At 49.5% G+C, this 17,717-nt stretch overlaps 1 protein-coding gene across 5 annotated transcripts in view; it reads right to left on the bottom strand.

Annotated features, from left to right (window-relative positions):
• LRRC20 (leucine rich repeat containing 20) overlaps nucleotides 1–15,421 on the bottom strand; it is a 96,267-nt gene extending 80,846 nt beyond the window's left edge. For 2 of the 5 annotated variants that reach the window (XM_069071453.1, XM_069071454.1), the window contains exons 1-2: nucleotides 15,302–15,421; nucleotides 9,451–9,607 (exon numbers count right to left, since the gene is read on the bottom strand). In XM_069071453.1, coding sequence (XP_068927554.1) covers nucleotides 9,451–9,532 — 82 coding nt within the window. In that variant the 5' untranslated portion in view covers nucleotides 9,533–9,607; nucleotides 15,302–15,421. Of the gene's footprint in view, nucleotides 1–9,450; nucleotides 9,608–13,413; nucleotides 13,545–15,301 lie in introns of those variants that run through there. The other 3 variants (XM_069071456.1, XM_069071455.1, XM_069071457.1) reach the window with 3 other exon arrangements.
• Nucleotides 15,422–17,717: the final 2,296 nt, after the last annotated feature.

Genomic DNA, 17,717 nt, shown 5'->3' with positions numbered 1-17,717 from the left:
TTGCAGCACTTTAAAGATCTGCCAAAGATGTGACAGGATCTAATTTTGTCCAAATGACCACCCTTTACCACAGCCATAACAGGCAATACTGTACCCATTTTACAGGTGAGGCTTCACTTTATCAATAAGAGCCAGATGTAGAGTTAGGAAAAACCTTCAAGATCCCGGGTCCTCCTCACTTCAGAGGCAGGGAAACAGGTTCAGAAAGGCTCTCCAATCTTCCGGAGGTCTCCTGGGCAGTAAGCAGCAGATGGGTGCTCTCTGCTCTACACCCCACTGCCTCTGGTCTGAGTAAGGTGAGTAAGCAGAAGAGTTTGGTAAGGGAGAGAGCACAGGTAGGGAACGATCTCCCAGACTCCCTGTCCTCCCACCTCATTTACTCAGAAGCCTCAGTTTCCTCAATCCATAAAATAAGGGGAGTGAAGCTGATGACTTCTCCAACCAGCAATGGACTGGTCAATGTTTAACAACCAGCTCTCTAAAAAACAAAAAAGTGCCCAGGCCCCACTTTTCAGTTTAATCTGAATTTAACAATTAACAATTTTCAGTTAAATTAAATTCACATTTTCTCCATCACCTTCTTAAGTCTAGACAAGCAACAAAACAATCCTTCAAGCCTTGACTTGTGCCCTTTGCTAATGTCAGAGGCACAAATGCGCACACTAAAGATTTAACAATCAGCTCATAACCCTGCTTCTCAATCTAGCTTAGGTTCCAGGTCTGAGATGCTAGTAGAGCACCTGACAGTGGTGATGCCAAGCCAGCCTAGTTCCTTCCACACCCATTCCCGGCTCCCTCCCTGCTTACTGATTCCCAACTTATGAGCTAACTCCATGAGCTTGACCATGACCAGCTGGGCCAGGAGATGCCGCCTGCAAAGCCTCGGGACTATGGTCTGAGGATCTGGGCTCTGCTAATAAGTGTGGCCTTGGATGGGTCACTTCCCCTCAGTTTTCTTATCTATAAAATAGGCAGTAGAATCCTTATACTACCTATACCCCCCAGGGCTGAGATGAAAGTGCTGTGCAAAAACAAAAGCAGAGAGATAGAAGGCCTGGGGTTAGGAAGACCTCAGGTTCAAATCCAGCCCCCAGGCACTCATTGGAGGGACACCCCCGACTGCCTTGGTTTCCTCCTCTGTGAAATTGGTCACTGTGCAGATGAAACAAGAGGACCCTTATAAAGCACAGTGCCTGGCCTTACAAGAGGTAGTCTCTATACATGCTGGCCAGCGGGACCACTGTTACTGAGCACTAAAGGCCCACTTCAGGCCTCAGTCCCCTCCATGCATCCTCAGGCTCTGCACACAGCTGAGCCTCTGAGCCGTGGAGAAGGATGCCACCTGCTGGTCACTGGGACGCACTGACTATGGCCAAGAACCAGCAGGGCCAGAGGCAGGCCAGTCCAGCCCCTGACCCTCCTTGGACTCGGAGAGCCCACAGAGGCCCATGCAGACTGCAGGCAGGGCCCAGGGAGGGGAGGAAGGAGAGGCCCTCCAGAGACCCCTTCACAATGTAACCAACAGGAGACCTGCAGGGACGGAGACCTCATTACCTCCCACTCCCCTCAATCTACCTCCCTGCAGCCGGCCCAGCTGCCCTTAGCTTGGTCTCCGAGGTCGGATGAATCCCTCTCCCAGCTGTTTCTCCTCTGCCTCCCACGCACAGCCCTAGGTGACTCAGGTGCAAACCAGGCCACCTCCCTGTCTAGTGGCAGGGTGACTCCTGGCCAAGTCCTTCACCCTCCACGCCCCGGGCAGCTAAGGAGAGCTGCCGAGCTGCATTGGAGGAGGGGCTCCCCACACCAAAGGAGACAACTTGGGCCTTAACTCCACCCAACAGAAATAGGAACTCTCATTCTTCCCTTTGGGCAGTGGAAGGGCGGGGGGGGGGGTGCTATAATTGGCCATTCTCAGAAGAAAAGAGGGGCAGGATGAACACAACTGGGGCCTGCTTTTCTGTCTCTGGAAGTTCCACATCAAGAGGAGATGTCTGCCTCTTTGCCATTGCTCACGTTTACAAACAAAAAGCAGAAAACCTTGGTCAAATTCTTTGGTGACTTTGGGATTATCTCCATCTGGCTGAAACCAGGAGAAGGTGAAGGCAGGGAAGCACCCCTCATCAGCAGAACAGAATCTCCTGGGGTGCAAGGCCCACCTTTCATGGCTGTCTTTGTACCCCCAGAATTTCCACATGGGAAGAGCGGGCAGGACGTGTGCTCTCCTGCCCTCTGGGACCTGAAGGTCACAGCTAAGATCAGGAAGGAGTACAGAGGCCCTCCAGGGAGCCGAAGGACTTCCCAAGATCCCTCGGGCAGCAAGTGTCAGAAGCAGGACTGGAATCCAAGCCATGCCTCGAAAGTTTCCTGGGACATGGAGACACAAGGGGGGCAGAGCTTGGACCCTGGCCTCCCACAGGGCCAGGGCAGATGGTTCTATCTACCATGCTGGCTTATCCTGCACAAGCAACTGCTTCATAAATGACTTTGTCATTTCATTTTTAAAATCCTGAACCTAACAAACTCCAAATAACAAGCCCATTTCCACAATGTTGCAAGACAGAAGACTGCCCAAGAAAATCATGAGCATCTATAACATAAACGTTCCTTTTCTTTTCAAGTCCATAATACATCCAACATCCCTTCCAAAGCCTTCCTGCTCCTCTGTGAGCCCTTCTTTTCTGCCTTCTTTTTTTGGAGAAAAGGGGAAAGAGACATATTCCTAGCTCCCCTCTCCATCTCCTCTCCCAATCCCCAAACTGAATAAAAAGAAAAAGAAAGTCCTTATTTTAAAATTGCCCAAAATCCCACAGGAGATGTTGATGAGTCCAGGAGATTTCCCTGTGCAGGATATAGGGTAGACTGAACACAAATTCAAGGCAGGTGCTTAGAACAACATAGACTCAAGCCAAGAAACAGACCCAGAGCCCAGCCTGAAAAGGACCCTGCTTTTCCAGGGCCTAACAAGTCTGGAAGACACTGTTCCATCTTAGAGGTGTGTGAAGAGGCCAGTGTGGCCTCCACCTGGAAGGCAGGAAGGCAGCAGCACCTGTTGCCATTGTCTGAAGGGGACACCCAACCTGTTCCACTCTGGATCTTTCCAGAGGTAGCCCATAAAAGCAAGGAGTAAGAATCCCCTGGGCTGGGCTGGGCTGGGCTGCACACTGCCCCCATTACACTGTGGCTGCACAGAAAAAGCCAGAAAGCCAGGGGAGTGTCCATGGATGAGCAGCTGCTGGCTGGCCTTTCCTGGGTCTGCCTCTGTGTTTCCTGCATCATGGCTATCCCAGGACAAGTCCCATCACTTGACTCAACATGCCTCTGCTACTATCTCATCGTGGAGCTTCCTTCATCATCCAGGAACATCCAACCATCCTTGCAGCCTTCTCAATGTGGAACATCCCTCTGGAAGACCCTTGGCCTTGGTCCATTGGCCCCTGGGGGCCTCCATGGCCAAGCCCAGCCCTGGCTCTGGCTTATGGACTTTGAAACCATGCTCCACTCCAGAGAGCACCAGCTTCCCCTCCCTTTCAGCTCCTTGTGTGTCGCTGTCCCCTATTAGAATGAAGCCCCTTTCTTTTTGCTTGTATTTCTATACCAGCACTTGGCACAGGACCTGGACAAAGGAAGCATTTAAATCCGTGTAGTCTCTCTCACTCCCTCCCTCCTTTCCCTGCTTCATTCAACTCTTCCTTCTTTCCCCCCTTCCTTTCTTCTTCCATCCCTTCCTTTCTTTCTTCCTTCCTCCCTCTCTTCCTTCCCTCCTCTTTCTTCCTCCATCTCTTCCTCCCTCCCTTCCCTCCTTCCCTTCCTTTCTTTCTTCCTTCTCTCCTTTTCCTCCCTCCCTTCCTCTTTCCCCTCCCTGTTTTCCTTCTCTTCCTCCTTCCCTCCCTCTCGCCCTCCCCAGCTGAAGCTGCCTTGGGAGAGAAGGCAAGTGTCACATCTCCTGTCACCATCCATCGGGACTGAGCAGATATCCTGCCTTATAAATGAAGTTTTCCCTGGACTCCTCCTCTGGCCTCTAGCAATCTCGTCTTTCTCTGAGCAGCCTCCCGTATGGATTAGCACTAAATTCCCTATTATAATTCACTAATCTCTCACAATTTATGGAAATAGGTTTTGCATCACTTCCCATATATAATGGGTACTATTTGCCTTCTTAATGGGCAAAGGAGGGGCTAGAGGGAGAGAGAGAATTTGGAATTCAAAATTTAAAAAAAAATTTAAATGAATGTTTTAAAAAGACACAAAGGAAGAGGTGATGATTTCAAACTAGGCCAGGGGCTCTCAACCTCTATGTGTGCTGGCCCCCTGGGCAGTGACTGGTGGAAACCCTTGGACCCCAGGATTAAATAGAAATTCAATTCTACTAAAATACAGTTTCAAAATATTTTTTTAAAACAAGTTCCAAAGCCAAGGTTAAGAGCCTCTGGCCTACAGTGTGTCCATACTGGTGAGGCTCAGCAGGCATGCATACACCCACACACACACATGCACAGACAGATGCCACAGGGTCTGGCACAGTGCTGGGCAAGTGCATGCAGTGATCCATCAGCAAGTGCTGACTCAGGGCTCAGTGCCAGGCACATGGTATGGATGCTCTGGGGATACATCAAAGATGAGGAAAGATGTCCTAAAGGAACTGACTCTTTCTGACCCAGAGCTGATGGGCTTCTGGAATGGATCCATCCATTCACTCATCCAATAAGCACTGAAACCATGGCCTAATCCCTTCACCTCCATGGGCCTCAGTTTCCTCATCTATGAAATGGGAGAGGTAGCCAGGATGGCCGTGGAGCTCCTTCCTCGCTGTAGGGCTGTGGCCATCCTATGCTTCAGTCTAGTCCCTCTAGCATTCATGAAGGGCCTACTGGGTGCCAGACACTCTGGGAGGCTCTGGGGCCACCGAGGCAAGCACTCCCTGCCTTCTGGGAGCTTGCATTCCACTGGGTGGCCACACCACATAAGGAGATGAGCAAGATGAGAGGGAGATGGTGAAAAGCTCCCCAGAAGAGCTGGCCCCTGAGCTGAGCCTGGAAGGAAGGGAGCGGGGAGGAGGATGCATCCCAGGCCTGCAGGACACCCTGGGCAAAGGCCCATAGATCAGAGAAGGAAGGTCAAGCTCAGGGAATAGCAAATGGGCCAAGTGGGCTGGAGTGTGAGTGTGTGACAGGGAGGAGTAACCTGGAAAGTGAAACTGGCACCAGACTGCAGATGGCTTGCTATGCCAGGCTCAGCGAGGCTCATCCCTCCTCCACCTGACAGCCAGGAAGCAGCCATGTCCCCTCCCCTGGGATCCTCACGTGACCCCAGGATCAGACATCTACAGCTAAAAGGCACCTGGGAGGCCACTGACAATGTCCAACCCCAAGGGCCACTCTTGACTGATAAAGGTCCAAAGGTCCAAAAAACAGGCAGTTTTGAAAGAAGAAATCCAAAGCTATCTAGAAACCATATAAAAAATGCTCCAAAACACCAGTAACTAGATGTGCACTTTTTGAGGTTCTGCAGTGAACATGACAAAGGCAATGACACATGGAGCACAGGAGGCTTGGGTGGGGCTGGGGGCTGGGGTTGGTCATTCTGGGAAACAACAGTAGCCAGGGGCTGGCAAAGGGCCTTACAAACACTGTCTCCTTTGATCATCATAACAACCCTGGGACACAGGTGCAGCTGCTCTCACTCTTTTACAATTGAGAAAACTGTGGCAGGTGGAGGTTGGGGGGGGGGGGGGGGGGGGGTCTGCCCAGGGCTCCACCCACTGCGCCACCTGGCTGCCTCAAGGTCATCTGGAACTATGCCCCTCAGACTCCTACAGTGCAACCTAAACAAACCTCCCAATGCTGGGCACAGACCCCAAAGACATCAAAGGAAGACGAAGAGACCAGAGGCACGAAAATGGTGACAGCAGCTCTTTTCATGGTCCTACTGAGGCCTGACTACACAGCTGCTATTCTGTAAGTGTGACAAATCATTCTATCACTTTGGCTAACATATTATTATTGTGCCCTAAGAAAAGAGGAAATGGACAGTTTTAGAGGACACTAGGAAGACCAGCGTGAACTGATGCAGACCGACGTGAGCAGAACCAAAAAAACAATCTCTACAGCAGTTAATACATTAAAGAGAAAAGCCACCGTGAAAGCCTTGAGAACTCTGGTCAAAGCAAGGATAAACAATGAGTTCACAGGGATAGAGATGAAGCCCACCATTTACCTCCAGAGAGAGGGGACGGGGACAGACTTGCCATGCTGAAAAGGCCATGGCCACGTGGGCATGGTTTTGCCAGGCTATATGGAGGAATTTCTCTTTCAGGATATTTTAAAATTTGCTCATTGGAAAGGGGGAGGGGGTGTGGTGTAACAGTAAGGGTCTGAGGCATGATTTGAACCCAGGCCTTCCAGTTCCCAGTGCAGTCCCCACGCCTCCATCTACTCTGCCAGATGTGGCTCAGCCAGGTCCTGCTCTTCACACCATCTTGCCAAAGTCCCTCCTAAAGAGTGGGGCCCAGCGTGGACCGTGGTCCTCCAGATGTGGCCACCCAGCACAGGACAGAGGGTCGGGGGCTGCTCACTGACTGACCAGAGGGCACTTAGAGGCCATTCAAACTAATTCTGTTTCTACCAGTTCTAGACTAGCCCCTTACCCCTCATCCAGTATTTGGGAAGCTGGCTTTCTGTACCCAGACATAGAACCACACATTGATTCCTGTTCCTCTTGTCAAAGTCTGAACTTGTCTTCCTCCTTCCATGTCCCTCCTGTCCACCAAGCTCCTCTGTCTCCTTCCCATCACCCTCTTCTTTATCCTGGTTGCATCCGCCCCTGCCCCATGACCTCCTGAGTCCTTCCCCATTGGTGCTTCACTTTCCTCTCTTCACAGACTGAACCCTTACTGGGCCACTTCAATCATGTACTATCCTCCACCCTTGACTCTCCTGGCTCCTTTTTCAGCCACTATTCATATTCTGTCAACTCTCAACCCAGTGTCACTCCTGCAATCTGCCTTCTCTGCTCCTCCTCCCATGATGAGGTCCTCGAGAAGAGGTCATGAGACTCTGCCAACCATGAGCACTAGAGCCCAGGTTAGCATCCCAACACGGGCTGCACTGCAAGGCTTTCTTTCTTTCCTATCTGACTCCTCCAAATTCTCCTCCTCTAATGCCTCAAGGCCACCCCTCACCCTTCTCCACTCTTGCCAGCTGTTTCTAAATCATGCTGCCTACACTTCTGTCATGCCCCCTGTTCCCCTACCACCCAAGCTATAGCCTGCCCCTGGCATGTTGGGACTCTCAGAGTTGAGTGAGCCTTAAGCTGACCTTGCTCAGAGCTAGGCCTCACAGGACCAAAGAGGTAGAGTTGCCAGGGGCCTAAAAGGCCCTCATGTTATAAGGGAGCAAACTGAGGCCCTGAAAACTACAGTGACTTGTCCAAGGCCACACGGGCAGTAAGCACCAGGGGTGGGCTCTGAACTCAGACTTCTACTCTTTGGGCTCCCTTTATGCACCATACTCCTTGAGATCTGGCCCTATGCTGCTTGCACAGTGCATGGCATACAGCAGGTACTCTCATTATTCATTCTTTCATAATAGAGGGCCTCCCCTCTGGCTCCCCTGAGAATATCAAGGCCAACCCCACGGGCTGCCTCATGTCTCCTCCATGCCAGCCTGGCCGTCTCTCTAGAGCTGTTCTTCCAGGCCCAGAAGACCCAGTCCCTCTGGTCCCCAAGGCTGCCTGGGATGCCCTCCACTCTGCCTGAGGGGCATGCATCACTGCCCTCTCATCTTGTCACCTGACTCCTTCCCCACTGACTTGTAGCCAAATAAAAACGTCCTCTAGACTCAGAGCATTCCCCTTTTGCCCCTCTGTATCTCCTCCCTTCCTAGTCAAGCCCCAAGAGCCCCCTATGCCCTCTGCCTCTGCTCCCTCAGCAGTCCCCCACTTCTCAGGCCATTTCAACTCCCAGCTGAAGCCCCACTCTGCAAGGTTAGTGCTATGTCATAACTGCTAAAGGCTCTGCCTAGTCCTTGTCATCCTGGACCACAGGGCACCTGAATGAATTTAAAGTCTTTCACAGTCAGGTTCCCTGCCCTTCACACCACCTCCCTCCCCACCCGCCAGGGTGTGCTCCCCTCAGGGGATGTGCCTGGAGTCCATTCCCCCTCTCTTCTAATTCAGAGGCTCCTGAGCTCCCTTCAAGGCTCAGCCCCAATGCCATCTCACAATCCTCCCAGCTGCTGCTCCACCCCTTCCAGACCACCATCCCACTGCCAAAAAATGACTGTATGTGTTCTGCTTAGAGCACAGAGCCTACATAGTGTAGATGTCGAATACTTTCTGCTGAACTAAATCTGATTAATGTCCATTGTCCTAGATAGCCTATGACTAGTCTGGAACTGGGTCCTCTGGCTCCATACGCTGGCTTTGCCTCCCTGCTTGATGTCATTCTCAAAAGCAACAATACCTTGTGTCACCAGCCAAGGCACAGGGGGCCCAGGTCAGATCCACATGGCACTCCTCTAGAGACCTCTCTCTTGCTCATCAGTGAGCAAGAACTCTTTGAGACACGTTCTTCACTGATCTAACTGGAGTAGAACCCAGCCCATGCCCCCATTACACAGACTCTGGGAGACCTTCTGCAAGGCATGAATCTTCTTCCAGACAAAAATTCCCAGACTCCTCAGGGAGTATTTTCTAAACAGATCCTTATCTTGTGCCTAGAGATCTCAGCTAATTAGAATGCAGAGGGAGCCAGACACCCAGAGGAAACCTTTATGGTAAAGCCAAGAACTGGGGAGGTGGGGGGGGCGGGAGAGGAAGGGAGGAGGTCTGGTGACCTAGGGGGTTCTCTTACATCCCCCAGGGAAACCCCATGTCCTGGTTAGTGCTGTGAGATGACTGAGGAGTCAGGCACAAAAGACACCCCAGGGCAGGACAGTGGGGTCTCTACGTCACAGTCATTCACATATGAGTCCTTAATATCTTCTGAGCCTTTCCAGATTCTCTGCTGGCCTCAATCAGAGGCTGGGGAACCCTGGCAGTCAGTGCCTCAGGACCCCTGCACCTTCTTCCAGCCAGACTAGAACTCAGAAGATTCTATCAGATTCTACCAATGGGGTCTCTCCATTTCCACTGGGCACATATCCTGGCAAGAGACAGACCCTCTAACAGGTTGTCACTGATGCTAAAGATACCTTTTAAATGGACCTACAGAGAGAATTCAGGGGCCAGGAATTCTAGGCATAGTACCCAGATTAAAGGAGACAACCAGTATTAAAGTACCCTGAAGAGGACAGAGTGCTTTCTGAGTTCTTTTTATCTGCTAAATGGTGTCTTCATGTTTCCCTGAACACACACACACTCACACACACACACACACACACGCACACTCACATATAACCTACTGTGTATAAGACCCAGCAGACTCAGACTGCTCGGAAGGACAGACTCACTCACCCAAAGTATCTAAGTCGTTTTCCACTGTCTCATTCACCTTTCTGGCAACTCTGGCAACAGCTTCGCCCATTTTCTTCAGCATGCAGACACAGTCCTTTCTGTCTGAGAAGCACCGCCAACAGGTCACTCAGGGAGGGGAGACCCAGAATACCTGCTGCTGAAGAAAAAAGAGAAGGGATAGAGGATCGATTGCTGGCCCCAAACCTGAGGGCCGCCTCACATGGGCACACACACAGACAGGCAGCAAGTGCCAAGAAGTCTTCCCAGGAAGAGACTGGAGCCACTCCCCTGCACCCCTGGAGAGTCCAGTGCCTCAAGTGACCATCCACATCATCATCCCACTGCTTCCCCTTGGGAGATGAGGAGCAAGTCAGGTCATACCAGTCTGCTGAGAAGAGCTAGACTGGTGATCTCACCAGGCCCCCAGAGCCAGGGGAGTAACCAGAGACAGCAAGATGAGAGCAGGGGCTGCTGGCACCCTGGGGTGTGGGCTGTGAATCACCTGAAGTGTCACACTGCTAACACTAGAGCTGGAGCCAGGAGGGGCCTTAGCTACTGGGGACAGGGCTGTGGATGCAGGGCACACCTCTGTGACTCTTCTAGGGTGTGAACAGGAAGGTCATTAGATTGAAATGGAATTCTAGACCTAGGAGTAAGGCCCATTCCACTCTACCAACTCACCCTACCTCAGTGATCAGAGAAGTCCCTCTCTAACCAACTGAGACTAATCCCTTTGGATTAAAGTATCCAGTCTTCCTAAATGTCCTTTTAAAATGCAAATAATTAGCCATTATTAGTCATTAACACTGTAATGAGTTTTTAAGTTTAGCTAGCCACCCCCAGAGGTCCTAAGAGAATGGGCCACAGCTCAAGTAAATTGGGGGGGTGGGAGGGACTAAAGGAGAAGGAAGCAGTAAAAGCACAAGGCTAGAGAAATAAAAACCTTAGAATCCTCCCAAGAGTAGCCCAGGGCTTGGGTCTCTACCCTAGAAGACTGAGCCCTCAAACCAAGGGAGCAGAGATGAGAGGCCCAAGAGGAAATATCCCTCGAGCAGTGTCTGAACTCTACTCCAGAAGACAGAGATCAGCAGATCTAGGCCAATGGGAAGGGAGGATGGGAATAAGCATTTCTGTACAGAAGCCACCCTGGAGATATTGTGGGTTTGGTGCCAGACCACCACAATAAAGTGAATATCACAATAAGGCAAGTCACAAGACTTTTTTTGGTTTCCCGGTGTACATAAAACTTGTACTTATACTACAGTGTAGTCTATTAAATGTGCAACTGTATTATTTCTAAAAACACAATGTATACACCTTAGTTAAAAAAGCTTTTTTGCTAAAAAAAAAAATGCTAACCATCATCTGAGCCTTCAGCAAGTCATAATTTTTTTTGCTGGTGGAGGGTCTCACCTAGAAGTTGACAGCTGCTGATAGGTCAGGGGTGTGGTTGCCTGTAAGATAACAATGAAGCCTGCAGTGTTAGCTGACTCTTCCTTTCACTTGAACACTTAGAGACAGACCACTGCAGGGTTATTAACTGGTTTAACTTCCACATTGTCTGTTTCAGGGAGTAGGGATGCCCCAGAAGAGGGAGAGAGACCTGGAATGGCCAGTAGGTGGAGCAGTCAGAAACACACAACATTTATCAGTTAAGTTCACCATCTCATATGGGTGTGGTTTATGGCTCCCCAAACCAATTACAATAGTAACACTGAAGATGACTGACCACAGATTCACCAAAACAGATTTCATATAATACAAGAGGTGGAAATATTGCAAGAATTACCAAAATTACAGAGACATGATGTGAGTACATGCTAAGACTTGTTCAACACTGGGTGGCCCCCAAACTTCAATTTGTAAAAAAAAAAAAATGCGATATTTGAGAAGTGTAATCAAGCACAGCACAATTAAACAAGGTATGCCTGTATTTGTTAGTGGTTCGGTCATTTCATGTGTCAAGCACGTCCAACTCTTTGTGACCCCATTTGGGGTCTTCTTCGTTGGAATGCTCTGCCACTTCTTTCTATAGCTTATTTTACAGATAAGGAAACTGAGGCAAATGGAGTTAAATGACTTGCCCTGGGTCACACAGCTAGTTTTGAACTCAGGAAGATAAGTCTTCCTGACTCGAGGCCCAGAACCCAATCCACTGTGCCACCTGTCTGCCCAAGTATAGAACCTCGTAAATGCCAAGTGCTGTGCTAAGGCCTTTACAAATATCTCACTTAATCTTCAAAACAAACCTTAGAGGTAGGTGCTGTTATTATATCCCCATCTTACAGTTAAGGTAACTGAGGCAGGCAATGGTCAAGTGACTTGGTCAGGGTCACACAGCTAGGAAATGTCTGAAGCCAAAGTCAGGTCTTCCTGAGTCTAGGCCCAGCACTCTAAACTGATGTGCCAACTATCTAAACCTCCCCTTCCCCCAATGGAAGCATCCAATGGGGACCAAATGGTATAAGGCAAAAGCTCAAAAACCTTTAGGGCTCCCTGTCAAAACTAAGATAGTGCTCAAGATTCTTTGCTTGGCATTCAAGGCCCTACACAATAGCCTCCATCCAGGTATCCCTTCCAAGAACTCTGAATTCCAGCCAGACTAGATTCCTCTCCATCTGCCAAACACATTCCTCATTGCCCCACCCTCGTCCCTTTGTTCCTGTTTTTTCCAGAACAGCTTCCTCACCATCCTTTTAAGTTCAGCTCTCCCTAATCTCCCAGGAACAATGACCTCCCCATTGTCTTTCACATGGCACGTTATGTCATAACTCTCTCATGACAGAGCAGATGGAAAGGTGGCCTCTGAATCAGGGGAGATGTGGCATCCTCCCACCATCCAACTTCTCCCTCCTTGTTCCCTGTCAGCAGGCCAACTGGGCCCCTTCCATGTTTATTATCCAATTTCAGCTGGACCTTCACTCTGCCTTTCTTCCCTACAATGATCCCTCTGCCCCAGTTCCAAAGTCCTTGGGAAACCTCCACCTTGGGGGAATTCTCAGGCCATGCACGCTCACTCCTTCGCTCTCTTGACTTCTCCAATATGACCCCATGTGGATGGCTCTCCCTCTCCCCTTTTCTATTCCCTTTTAGGTGTAGTCTTTACCCTTTAGAATATAAGCCTCTTGGGGCAGCTAGGTGGCACAGTGAATAGAGCACTGGCCCTGGAGTCAGGAAGACCTGAGTTCAAATCCAGCCTCAGACACTTAACACAAAAACTAGCCATGTGACCTTGGGCAAGTCACTTAACCCCAACTGCCCTCCAAAAAAAAGAACAAAAAAGAGAATATAAGCCTCTTGAGAGCAGGGACCGGCTTTCTTGAGGCTTGCATTTTTCTCCTGGTGACTAATATACTTTCTGATTTGTAGTTAGCACTTAATAAATGTTTTTGTCTTGACTCATTCCTCAGTGACAATTCTTGTATTCTTCCCTCCCCCTCCCCTCCTGCTGCTCCCCCATCAGCTGACTCTCTCCCACTTTTAGCTCCCTTATCTCCCTAATTCCACATCAAACCACCTCAGCAGGAGGCCCAGTACTAAAGCAACAAGTCCAGGAAGCAACCCCAGACAGCAGGGCCAGGAGCTCCCCAGTTAGTATTCCCAGGAATATATAGATATAGATATACACACGTATATGTGTACATATAGATGTATATAGATGTATACAAATGTACGTATACACATATGTATATGCACAACATATATACTATATATGAGTGTACATAAATATACGTGTACACACACACACATACACATATTTACACACAGTAAGCCCACAACATTTTCAAGCCACACCACCAAAGGAGGAACCCAAAGACACTTCCCCCAAGCTACCCATCAAGCCAGTCCTCCAGGCCTGGAATGGCCTCTGCCCAGAGGCTCAATCCTGGGGAGCCTCCTTGCCCTTGGCCAACCACCCATCCTCAGCACAAAATGATCTCGGGTCCTCTTGTCCACACTCACCTCTCTCTTCTAGAGCTCCCGCTCTGGTGTGGAGGAAACTGTCTTCCTCTCATTCAATTGTACGAGTAGGGAGTGCCTCATTTATCTTTGCATTCCCAGGCCCCGCCTGTAGTAGGAGCTTGTCAAATATTTGGCAAGTGAAATTCACTGATTTCACAGTGTACAACTATAGTGAATGGGATGAGGGGTGCAGAAAATCCAGTGACATGTCTCTGCTCCCAAGGGCTGAGGTTCTTAATCTGGGGGTCCAGTGAGCTGTTTTTAAAAAAATATTTTGATAACTCTAATTCAATCTAATTGGTTTTCCCTTGTAATCTTCGGTATTTTCCTTCATTCATTTACAAACATGATTATGAGAAGGGTGCCACAGGTTTCACCAAACTGTGCCAAAGGGGTCCAGGACACAAAAGAGTGAGGACTACCTGCCCTATGGCAGCCTTGTTCTTCTGTCCAAAAAGCCCAGGCATCTATGCAAAGAGGCTGCCTCCAATACCCCCTCTTGTCACCAGCTGCTCTACATTTAGTCACTGGTACAGGCACAAGAAACTTGAGCGCCCAGACAGCCACAGGGAAACCCAAGCAGGGTGACACACCCTTTCATCCGTCCTAGGACTCACTGCAAGGCAGCAATATTTTTAACAGGACCCTGTGACAAAAACGAAGCTAACAAACTGAAAACTGACCACTTCTGGAATCTAAGCTGAGTAAAGGGGTCCCCAAACTGAGCTGCCTCAGTTTCCTAGGCCTGGGAATGAGTCTTAGGATAGAAGAACAAGTCTTTGAATCTTGAGTAACTTGATCAAGAATTCCTGCCTGAACTACCCAACTACAAGAAGACCCCAACACTGCCCCCCACAATCCTCACCCCACCCTGACAAAAGCATTTCTATTTACCTCCATAGTCCAGCCAAGGCATTGGCCTTTAGGACAGCAAGAGACAGCAAAAAACTTGGGTTCAAATGCCCTCTTTGCTATTTGCTAGTGGGGGATGTCCAGCCAATCCTTTCCCCTCTCCAGGCCTCAGTTTCCTTACCTGGAAAATGTTAGGGAGTTACTCCTTAAGTCAGAGAGGCAGATGACCAGTCTCATGAGGCTCAAAATCATATTTGTAAATGCATAAAGTAAAATACACAGAATTACAAAGGAAACCAATTACGTTGAAATATCACCAATTAAAACAAACAAGTTCTTTGGACCCCAAGTGGAATAATGGAAGTTAACATCTATGGAGCACTTCAAGGTTTGCAAAAACCTTTACAAATATTTCATTTGACACTCCCAACAATCCTGGGAGGTTGGGGCCAAACTGAGGCAGGCAGGGGTGAAGTGGCTTGTCCAGGGTCCCACGGATGGAACACATTGTATGACCTTGGACAAGTCCCTTCTTTCCTGGGACCCTCAGTTTCCCCACCTGTCAAATGAGGAAGGTGGACGACGCAGCCTCTTGCTCCCAGGCCAGGATGCTAAGATGATGTCCTCAGGGGCTCTGGGGGTACGGCCTGGGGGGGCAGGGGTACGGGGTTCGCCCCCCCTCCCCTCCATAACCCCCAGCGCTCCCCACTCTGTACAGGTAGGTTGCAGCATTGGCCCCGCCCCCGAGGCTCGCAGGGCCCGCAGCCAGGCTGGGGGCGGGGCCAGATGGGGTGGGGACTCGGCTCGAGTCGGCCCCGCCCCCCGAAGAGGCGGGGCCAGGCCTAGAGCGGGGCCCTCCTCCTCCCTCCCTCCCCAGTTACCCCTCCCCCTCCCCGAGGTCTCCTCGCGCTTGTCTACGTCACGCGGCGGTTCCCTCTCTTCCTCTTTCTCTCTTTCTTTTCTTTTCTTTTTTTTTTTTTTTGGTCAGGGCACAGAGAGGGGCCGCCCGCCGGGGTCTGCCTTCTCCTCCACTTACAGCAAGACTGGCTCCGGCCCCCGCTGCGCCTCACTTCGGCTCACGATACCCGCCGCCCGCCCCCTGCTCCGGAGCCGGCCGGAGGGAGGGAGGGGGAAGGGGGCGGGGCACGCGTGATCTAGGGCACGCGCAGCCAATCCCAACCAATCAAAGACCGCGAGAACAGCAGGAGCCCGCCTCTAGCCTGCGGGCAGCCAATCAGAGCTCTCCAGCCCCACCTGGGCTGCAAGAGAAAAAGACCGAGAGAATGAACGGCGCGCGCTCTCCCTCCACCCCCCCCTTCCCTCCCTCTCCCCTGCCCCCTCTCGTGCAGCCTCGGGAGCCTCCCTGGCCGCGGGGCTGGAGGCCGGGATGGAGGGCTGGATGGGTGGATGAATGGATAGAAGGAGGGATGGGTGGGTGCAGAAAGGGAGAGGGTGGGTGGAGGGGGGGAGAGAAAGAAGGATAGATGGATGGGAGGATGCGAGAAGTTCGTTATTAAGTGCCTTCTCTGGGCGAAGTCCTAAGTACTAAGCTGGAGATATGAAAGGAAAAGCTAGCAAGCCGGTCCCTGTTCTGAATGAAGATGCGACATTGTAGCGAGAAGACGGCACCTGTGGATACCACAGGCTCAGCCCTGCTGCAATGGCTAGCCCTAGCATTCACAGCTCGTTTTAAACTTTGCAGAGCATTTTAGGCGTGTTGTCTCATCTGACACTCACAACAACCCTGTGGTATAAGCACAGTGAATATATCGGGGAAACTGAGGCTGGGAGGTTGACTTTGGAGTTTAAACCCAGATCTTGTTGACTTTAAATTCTGCTTTCTATCTGCTCTGCCACCTAGGATCCAGTTAAATGAAGAGGAAAGGGTGTGATCTGATGCTGTTCTCTGAGCGGTCCACACTCTCCCTACAATGCCTCACACTGGCTAGTTGAGGAGATGTTTTACAAAATGCCCTGGAAGGAGGAAATCACACTCTGGGGCCCAGCCTAACTGACCTACTTAAGGCTTCCCTGGATTCTTGCTTTTCTTAGAACTGTTTACTTTTACACAGGGATTCCTCCGTTCCTGGACTACATTCCATTCTCATTGCTGCCTCTTAAAATCTCTACCTTCCTTCAAGGGCCCATGTTCTGTAGGAGGGCTTTACTTTAATGTCGATACTCCCTTTTCTCCTCAAAGTTATCTTGTATAGAAAGAGATTCAGAGAAACATGGGAAGACATGTATAAACTGATGCAGTGAAGTGAGCAGAACCAGGAGAGGAATGTATATACTAACAGCAACATTGTAAAGACAAGCAACTTTGAAATACTGTTAACGATGAAGTGATCAACCATGATTCCAGAGGATTGATGATGAAATATGCTACCCACCTCCTGACAGAGAGGTGATGAACTCATGGTGAAGAATAAGACCTACATTTTTGGATTTGACCAATAGAGGGAGTTGTTTTGATTAGCTATGCATATTTTTACAAGGGTTTTGTTTTTCTTTTTTAATCTAGGTTGGTGAAAGAGGTAGGAGGGAGAGAAAATAAATGCTTATTAATTGAAAAAAAATTTACATTTAAACATTATCTTGTATATACGTACTGTATGTACGTGCCCTTCCTGCCTTCTTCCCTGCCAATGAATGTAAGCTCCTCAATGCCGAGAACTGTTTTTCCTTCAATGCATCCCTAGTATCTAACATAGGATCACAGATCAAGAGCTGGAAGGGCCCCACAGGTCATCTAGTCACATGATGCCTCACACAGATAGATGCATAATAAATGTATCTTTTATAAGAATAAGGGGAATTTCCTATCCACAATGGATTCTCCAGCAGTTATAACACCATCACCTTTTGTATTATAGCATGGTAGTGGTAGTCCTGGGTCTTCAAGTGCTATACACAGAGAATAAAAGCTCTGACAGGGCCTATCAAGCCGGAAAGGTACTCAGAATGGTCCAGTGATGGGCCTGCTGCTGAGGACCAGTTACCTAAACTTGGAGATCCTAGGCAACTCTCTGAGACTGTAAATTATTGGCAAGTGACCCATCTGCCTCTTGGAAAAGGAAACACCTCTTTGTGTGTTTTGGTGCCCTTTGGCAGTCTAGGGAAGCTTATAAATCCCTTCTCAGAATCATGTTTTTAATGCATAAGATACACAAAATTACAAAGGAAATCAATTATATTGAAATATAGTTATCTAATTTTTTTTTAATGAGTTCAGGGTCTTCAGGTAAAGAATGTCTGTGGGAAAGGGAATTTTCATACCCTCCCTTGTTAGGGAATTCCCAACAAATGGATAATATCATAGGCCCAGGTAAAAATTTGATTTACTGATGATTAGATGTAAGAGAAGACTTCCTAATAGTGGCAGCTATTCCAAAGAGAATGGATTGTGTCTAGAGGTAATTATTAATAATAATGGCAATAATAACTGCCAT

Source organism: Petaurus breviceps, unplaced genomic scaffold, assembly GCF_028583685.1.
Source record: "Petaurus breviceps papuanus isolate PSGF00001 unplaced genomic scaffold, PetGlider_PUasm1.0 90825, whole genome shotgun sequence".
Classification (NCBI taxonomy): domain Eukaryota; kingdom Metazoa; phylum Chordata; class Mammalia; order Diprotodontia; family Petauridae; genus Petaurus; species Petaurus breviceps.
This window is presented reverse-complemented; position numbering and strand designations above follow the sequence as displayed.